Source organism: Apis dorsata, unplaced genomic scaffold (genome assembly GCF_000469605.1).
Source record: "Apis dorsata unplaced genomic scaffold, Apis dorsata 1.3 scaffold_295, whole genome shotgun sequence".
NCBI classification, from domain to species: Eukaryota; Metazoa; Arthropoda; class Insecta; order Hymenoptera; family Apidae; genus Apis; species Apis dorsata.
The window spans coordinates 1,503,559-1,513,154 of record NW_006263570.1 but is presented as its reverse complement, the minus strand read 5'-3'; the positions used below and the strand labels follow the sequence as shown (position 1 = coordinate 1,513,154).

General features: G+C 23.7%; 1 protein-coding gene across 1 annotated transcript in view; it reads left to right on the top strand.

Moving 5' to 3' along the window:
• Positions 1–4,628, top strand: part of LOC102672112 (enolase-phosphatase E1) — a 12,422-nt gene extending 7,794 nt beyond the window's left edge. Inside the window, exons 6-9 of the mRNA XM_006617242.2 lie at positions 408–598; positions 1,086–1,218; positions 1,307–1,430; positions 1,534–4,628. Coding sequence (XP_006617305.2) covers positions 408–598; positions 1,086–1,218; positions 1,307–1,430; positions 1,534–3,110 — 2,025 coding nt within the window. The 3' untranslated portion in view covers positions 3,111–4,628. The remainder of the gene's footprint in view (positions 1–407; positions 599–1,085; positions 1,219–1,306; positions 1,431–1,533) is intronic.
• The last annotated feature ends 4,968 nt before the right edge of the window (positions 4,629–9,596 follow it).

Genomic DNA, 9,596 nt, shown 5'->3' with positions numbered 1-9,596 from the left:
TTTATATTTTTATTTAAAATAAATCATTTATCATATTTTAATTTACTATTTAATATTAATCAATTTATATTATCTTATGTTATTTTACATAATTTAAATTATGAATTATTATTATCTCTATCTGTATCTCTATTATGTATCTTATTTATAGAAAAAAACTTTTAAAAATATTAATTAAAATTGATGTTTTTTATAATTATTTTAAAAATTTTCTTAAAAAATATTAATATTTTTAAAAATTCAAAGTATGATATAGTATATAATATTATTTGTTTATTAAAAATTATAAATATAAATTTAAATTTTAAATTGTTAAAATATATTTTATATTATGTGTTTTTATTATTAAAAGAAGTATTATAAATGTTTACAAATTCATTTATAGACATTTAATATTTTAATCATAGGCAAAGAAAGATGAAGAAAATAAAATTGATGGTTTTATACCAATTACTGATATTAATACAGAAGAAGAAAGAGAATCACTTGTAAAAAATATATTATGGCAAATGGATTGTGATCGAAAAACCAGTGCATTAAAACAATTACAAGGGCATATGTGGCGTGAAGCTTATAATTCTGGATCAATTAAAGCACAGTGAGTCTTTTGCAATTTATTTATTGTAAAAGATTTTTAGGTTTTAAAATTCAATGTTTAAAATTTTTATATATAAATAATATAAATATATATATTTTCAATAATATGTTATATAAATATATACAATATATTTTATATAACATAAAATCTTATATTTTTATGTATATAATAATGTATATATATAATTATAATATAATATAATAATAAAATTATAATATAATTATATATATATATTATAAACATCTCTTAATATATCTAAATTTATATATAAATTAATATTAAAAAGAAATATGTTTTTAAAAAGTTATTTAATAATAAATAAATAACAATATACAACTTTATAGTATACACACCATTGTGAGGTGAACATTTTGTGTAAGGGCTCACTTCAATTTGACATAAATATGTCACTACAATTATTATAAACAATTTACAATATAATAAACTAAAAATAATCAAGAAAATGATAAATAAATTATTTATGTAGTGTTTATGAAGATGTACCGAAAGCATTAGAATCATGGACGAGTGATGGTAAAAAGGTCTATGTTTATTCGAGTGGTAGTGTTGAAGCACAAAAACTTTTATTTGAGCACTCAATATATGGTGACTTACTTAAGGTATTTTATTATATTTTACTAATATGATAGTATTATAAATATATGAGAAATTGAATATAATACATGGTTGTATATATTATTGTTTTAGCATTTCAGTGGTTATTTTGATACTGAAGTAGGTCCAAAACAAGAATCAAATAGTTACAAAAATATATTAAGTAAAATTGGAGCTGAATCCTCAGATGTAATTTTCTTAACTGATGTTGTAAAAGGTTAGTTATTTATTTTATAATATTTTAATATTTTCAACCATTGTTATAGTTAAATCAATTCTTATATTTTATTAATATCAATTTTTATATTTTCTTATAATAGAAGCTACTGCTGCAAAAGAAGCTGGTTTATCAACAGTTATAGTACTACGTGAAGGCAATGCTGCTCTTACAGATGAAGAAAGAGTGGCTTCTACAACTATTAAGTCATTTTTAGACTTAACATTTCAAACTTCTACAAAACGACAAAAATTGGAAGCTATAGAAGTTCAAAAAGATACAAACAAATCCACATCTGATGTTAATGAACCAATGGATACTTCTGAAGATGTTGAAATGTCTGATATCAATAATCAAGAAAAGAAGATTGATAAAGTAGATGTAAAAGAAGTTATCCAAGAAGAAGTAAAAGAATGTGCTAAAGATCAGCTACTAAAAGAAGCACAAACTTCAGATGTGAAAATGGAAGAGCCTATGGTTACTGATATGAAAGATGCAGTAAATGCTGAAAAACTAATGGAAAATAAATCTGAAAAAATAGAACTTCAGCCATCTGAGGTGAGTACAAAATTAGACACTTCTGAAAATGTGCAAGTTACTATGAGCGGTAGCACTGAATCAACGATAAAATCTTCGAAAGATGATATTGACAAATCTGCTGTTTCTGAAAAAATAGAAAAATCTATAACTGAAAAAACTATAGAGTCTATATCAGAAACTCTTACTGCCAATGATACCTTGAATGTTGGAACAAGTGAGTCTAAATCAAAGTCTGATCAAGTTTCTATTATAGAGAATAAGACTGAAGAATTTTCAAACATTGATAAAGAAATAAAATCTGATGATATAAAAATATCAGATGTAAAAACTATTGAAAACGTATCACAAGAAAAGAATATTAGTAGTATAAACGAAAAATCAGAAGAATGTTCTAATAAATCACAAAAAGAGATGAAAGAGGAGTCCACTGAAAAAATTGTAATTAATTCTAGTATAATAGAAACTCAAACATCAGAAAATGATGCATCTTCGATAAAATCTGCACAAGAACCGACAAAAACAGAAGAAAAACCTGCAGAAAATGGTGATGTTCCATTAACAAATATAGAAAAAATTATTGCACCAACGATAACAGAATTAGAAGCTACTAGTAGCAAAATAGATACAAATACTGAAATAAAAAATACTACAGAAACAGTTAAAGAAATAAAATCTGAAAAAGAAACAGAATTGACTAATGTAAAATCTTCTAAAACAAAAGAAATAGAAGAAACATCAATATCTAAAATTGATGCAGAAAAACAAGTAAGTGTAGAAATATCAAAACAGGAATTAACAGAGAAACCAACAAAAGAAGAAACTGTAGCGGATGAAATAAAAGAAACAAATACAGTGGATTCCGAAAAGAAAAAATTAAATAGTACAACACAAAATGGAGATACAGATGTGCCAGTGTCAGATGATAAATTACAAAGAAATGGACTAAATGAAGGATCATCGAACGAAAATATTAATTTGTCTACGAGCGAAAGTACATCTGCGCAAAATGGTGAACCAGAGAGTTCCTCTGAAGCTAGTGCAGACTCTATAAAAGTCAAAAAAGTCGTTGATTCTGCTGTAGCTGATGGTGCCGGCGAACCTGACGTTGTTCCCCCTGTAGTTGTAGCTGCGACGTCTTAATCTTGTTCTTATACATTTTAAGAAGTCCTTCATACATAACCCCAACCCACAATACTTATCCGCAGATATAAACTGAAAAGTTGGCTCCCTACACCTTACATAAATCGTACGACGTTAAAGATGTAATACGTTAATTTAAGATACAGTTCATAAGATTTCTATTTCTTCGACAAATGTGAAGGGAAATGATAGTAATGACATATACAGCGTGTCTCAGATTCGATTATCTTTTACATGTCACAGTATATATATATATATATATATATATATATACACATACATATATATATATCTCATATTTGTCGATTATGCTTAATAGAAAATTTAAGAAAGATCATAAACACTCAGTTCCTATACTTCCTACTTTACATTGCTTAATTTATTTTATTATACTTTATCTACATTTTTTAGTTTGTTTATACAAATGTATTTTTTATAATTGACATACATTTATAATTCAAATTGACTCGAGGATAATCGAAAATGTCATTCGCTGTAGTCAATAAGTATTTTTAATTTTTCTTTTTTTATTACATTTTATAATGTGTATTAAGATTTTTCTTTTATATTGTCTAAACGGAATGTTATACTATGAAAATTTATAGAATAGCAAATTCATCATAGTTGGAGTATGCTAAAATACTGAATGTACTTTGTGCCAAATGAATTAATTCATCAGTTTGAAGATTTTTATGATTATATATATAGGATATTAATATATTCATGAGATATTTTTGGAAAATTAATTTTAAAAGCTAAACAAACACAGAAATATACAAAAATGTCATTTGAATTATAAGGAATTTAAGCTTATGTTAGATAAAATAAGCTCGATCTATCTCTGTCACATTACTATCTTATTCTATTTTATTTCATCTAACATAAATTTAAATTTTTTATAACTTGATAAATAAATCAATTAACATTTTTATATACTTTTGTTTTGTTTCTGTATCAAAATTGATCTAAAAATGTCATATGGATATATTAGCATTCTAAGTTTAAAGATCTGATCATATTTTAGTTTCTTATAACAATCAGGGAACTTTAACTATATATTTTAAGACTGAATTGGTAATGCCTCCAAAAGTCGCTGGCTTTAGATTAACGATATGATTTTTTGCATACTCTTGAGTACTTAAATTGTTAATAACACAGTGATCTTGGAATCATAAATCCAAACTTATTATCGAACAACTGTGTTTTACAATGAATTTTATTTGACTATATTAGATATATTTTTCACATTTCAAAAAATGCTGTGCGACTTATTGTAATGTGTCTGACATTATATTCCTATTTTCTTTTTCTTTTCGACATTTTTTTATTGAAATGTATATTTCTAATTTAGAACATTTTGAATAATGTTGGCCTACATGCATTACGCGTTTCTGTTTTTTATATTTCGTATCACAATTAACATTTATCGATATTAACTTAATTTTGAGCAATTTAAAGTTTTGTGTTGCATTTATTAGTATTCTATAAATAAAAATTATAATATTCATTTATTGTCAATGACGCGACTATAATACGGTATATATTACATGCAAACATTATTTTGTTAGTTTTATAAAATATATTTAATATAGAATAATCCGATTAGAAGGAAAAATACTTCGGTTTGGAAATTTATTTTTTCATTTCTACGGATTAATATACGAAAATTTATTTTAAAATAACCGTTTCCCGATAGTGATAATTTTTCTTTCCTGTTTTTTTAAGATTCGTAAATTATTTTCAGCAAAATTTGAAACAAGAATTCAATTATTTATTTATTATCCATTCCTGCAAAATTGACTGTGATTTAACGATATAATAATAGACATAGGGAATTTAAACCAATTCATTTATTATTCATGTTTAGTATTTTGTTTGGCAGGTTATTATATTAATATTTTTTTTTTTTATATATATAACGAAATTAATATACATCCTGTCTGATTGAAGTCACTGTGAAGACTGTAGACGATATAGTCTGTAAACAATCAAAGTTTCTATATTTCTTCTTTTTTTTTAAATTACAATTGTTTTTTGTCAGCGGCTATGCTAAAAAAATTCAACAATGCATAAAGTCGAGTAAACGAAATAAAGTGCAACGTCAGCTATTATCTTATAAGTACATGTATAGTCAGTAACGATTATATTACGAGATTTCAAACAAATGCATATTTTTTACAAGACACTTGACAGACCTCGCATTTATTTATAAGATATTCTTACGGTGATGAAAATCATTTAAATACTCATTAATTTTTTTTGACGTTGCATAATTCATTATGAATGAAAAAGTAAAGAGATTGTTCAAAAATAATCTTCATTCGTTACCTGAAACGGAATTTAAATTTTGTGTGTTTGATAATGAAAAATATTCGGAGATATTATAAAAGATAAGATACATTATCTATGTTCGGTTTGATCCTACATAACTTATTCTTAAATCAAATAAATAAAAAAACATTTTTGAATTGATATTATAAAATTTAAAACAGTTGCAAATTCATTGAATGTATACTCAATTAAATAAGTATATTCAAAAATGCTCAATTGAAAAAATTAAATGGTTTCATTAAAAATTCTTAACGATAATTGACAAAGAAAACATTATGTTAACAGCCTCGAAGCGTTAACGATTGTAAACTGCCGATTTTTTGCCATAATGAATTTTTTTTAATTGTTTTTTCAGTAATATTTTAACTACTGACTGCCATCAGTATAATAAAATTAAACTTTCAGACGTTAGCTAGCAATATGTATAAAATTTTTCTCGACTGACTTTCATGACATCATCAGATATCATCTCCATATCATCCATTATTATTCTTGTGTCAATAGTCGAAAGAATCGAAGTACATATTGGTAATTTGCGTCCTGTAATTTCTTTTTTTTTTTTTTCTTTTTGCTAGTGCTCAATTTTAACGAACCTTAGTCTTTTTTCTTCAAACATACACGATCGTGTTTAATTATACATAAAATAGCGTCATTAATGTGCTAAGTTTAGGGATCGTTAACTCTTTGCGGTTTTGTAAAATTTAAATATTATTAGAATTAATGCGAAATGAAACAAATATAAATTTATGATTGGTCGTATAAAATTTAACAGAATGAATTATTAATTTTTCAATATTGTGAACCGCAAAGTGTTAAAATGAAAAGTGTTTGTAAGTTTAATGTTTAAATTTTTGACTGTGACGTGTCAACTTAAAGATTCGAATCAACGTTTGATACCCGGTGTGATGCGACCATACTCTGAAATATGTATGAATGCAGTTTTATTGTGTTATATTCTCACATGAGGTTGCCTGGCCATCGTACACTGCCTTGTTATTTATTATCTTATATGATGTACCGGATATTGACCGATCAAAATCTTCATTAGTCATGAATCATTAATAAAACATCAATGCTTTGTATTTTGTTGAAAATTAAATGAGTGTGTCGCATATAATATAATTTTTTCATTCGAGACACATTTCATCATTTAAACTCGTACGTATAATAGTTGTAGATTTTGTAAGCGAATTAAAACGTAACGTAATTTTTCAAAACGTTTTTTCACAGCTTACAAGTCGAACAGCTACTTAAATTATATTCGTAAGATTTGTCGTCCTTTCAGAATACATTAGATACTGAAATACATTAAGTACAGAAGATAGGAAATATTAATAAACAATAGCTTCGTATCGATTAGCGATTATTATTTGTAATTCATTGGCTATTTTATGTAACATGTCAATATAAGTGTAGGAGAGAATGTACGGACTTAATTGATACTTTTTAACGATAACCTTCGATGGAGATTCCTGAAACAAAGACTCGTATCCTATAAGAGACTGCTCTGTTGCTTTTTTTTTCTCAGCCAAGTATTTTACATGTTTTTTTCTTTTCTTTTGTTACATGAAACCATTCGTAGTTACTATTTCCCAGTGTTCTCTAAATGATTAACGCGCGCGTGTGTGTGTTTGTGTTTGTGTGTATGTGTGCGTGTTACACGGTGAGGGCACAAAGCTGAGTTCTATTTCATGATATCAATTTTAATGATCATCAGATCTTAAATACAACTTTATTGGATGAAATAACATATTATTGGCTCCAGAATGGTATGTACTGTACAGGAAAACATTGACGGTTCTGTTCCCTTTGAACTTTTGACTGCATTAGTAGAGCAAAATAAATGAATTTTGCAATTAGAATCTGAGAATTCATCTTTTATTTCATTATTCCTAAAGAAGGTTTTGAATGCGTGAACAAGATTTGTTTTTGAGAGAAAGAGAGAAAGGATTCTTGAAAATGAAGTGAGCATCACTCATCCTCTTCTTCATATTAAATTTTATTTAGATGTATATATTCTTATGGTAATATTAAATTAAATATAATGGAAGTAAGAAAATAATTAGTGTTTTTTTCTCTTTCTCTTTTTCTTTCTCTCTTTCTCCTTTCCCACAATTGGAATTAAAAAAATAGTATAAAGAGGTAAAAAATGTAATTAAAATATATTGAAATATTAAAAATAATTAAAATGACTGAAAATAAATCTGCTCTCGATATTATTTTCTCGAATTGATTCGTGCTACTGTTATTCTCAACTAGTCGATAATGTTAGGTGTAGCAGCATTTTCATCCGATCGATTCTGGAATGCTAGTTATTCTACTATGCGCACTAGAGCATTAATTTTCAAGCAGCCAATTCAATAAACCGAGATATAAAAAGTTTTATCTCATTTTAATTTACATTAAAGCAATAATATTATCTGGAAATAATTCTTTTTGTTCTCGCCGTAATGTTAAGATGTATTGCATATTTGGTACTTGAAATATATATTGTTCAAATATGTGACAAATTTCTTTTTCTACTTATCTAGAATCGAAAAACAAAAATATGAAATTTTATTTAAAAATTATTTTGTGTACATGTTTCATGTAAAAATATAAAATGTATTAATATTGCCCATGTAAAACGTTTTATATTAAAAAAAATTAAATATACAAGAATTAAAAGATATTTATAATTAAAGAAATTAGAAAACTAAAATAATATTTATATTAATGATAAATTTTTTTTTAAATAATAATTTATAATGATTTCTTAATGTTTCCTAATATATTATGCTATATCTTTTTTACTTATATTAAAAAATTATATATGAATTCTATAAAAAATATATATATTAATATATATATATTTTTTATTAATATATAATATTTTTNTTAAAAAATGCAAGCATTTAAACTTTCTCTTATAGAACATAGAATAAACTGTGCAAAGGGAATAAAAAAGTGTTGTTTCATAGTTTAGTCTGGAAGCTTTTACTTCACGTGAAGAAAGTGTAAGGTCTTTCACCGTAAAAAAGTTCACTCATCTAATCTTAACTAAGTGTTCATTTTAAAATCCTTTTCTTACATGCTTATATGAGATTTCTTCTTAATACTATGTTTTAATAAATAATAGTATAAATAAATATAAAAATAATAATAATTAACAGTATTAGTAAAAATTTACAATTTTTTTATGCAAATTTTATAATTAATTTACGTTTTTCTTTTCTTCTTAAATCTTTTTGTACTTTTTTATACTAATTTATATTTCTATTATTCTAGTTTATAGCTAATATAATAAATACATAATAATATATATAATAAATTTTAAGAGAACATAAAATTTAATTTTGGTATAACTATAAGAATTATTTTAAGATCATTTTAACATACAATACTTAATATAATACAATACTTAAAAATTGTAATTTTTATTAAAATTTTTTTCAATTATTTAAAAGTATAAATATATTAAAAATTATTATTTTTTTGTATGTTTTAGTTACATCGAGGATTGTGAAATTTGGTTCTATTCTAAGTGAAAGTTGAAAAGTTTTATAAATCTCAAATATGGTGAAATATTTTTAAGCAACTTTATAAGAGAAAAAATTTTTGTATATATTTTGTTAATGAAAACATAAAATTTTAAATTAAAATTAGTATGCTTTTGTGTGTTTTAATAGATAAAACCAAAGATGAATAATTATATACTGTAATACTTCTTTAAATAAAATATTAGGAATATTTTTTCCAATATTTTTATATATCCCTTTCATTTATTTTCGAATTAAAATATTATAAGCTTATTTATACCTATATTATGATTGAAAATTTAAAAAAAAAATATTTTGTTAATGAAAACATTTATTTTAATATTTCTTTTGTTATGTTTTACAATTATATTTGATTATATTATATATAAAATAAAATAAATATTTTTTTAAATTAAGAAAAATTATTAATATTTGAATATAAAATTTAAAAATAATATATTTATAATTATTATTAATAGTAATTTTTTAATATTTTTTTATATTTTATATTACTAGTATTATTTCTAATTATATATAATTGTAATATTAAAAATTATACAGTTTTGAATATATATATTGAATATATATACATATATAAATTCAACTCAATAAATATATACATAATATAAAAATGATA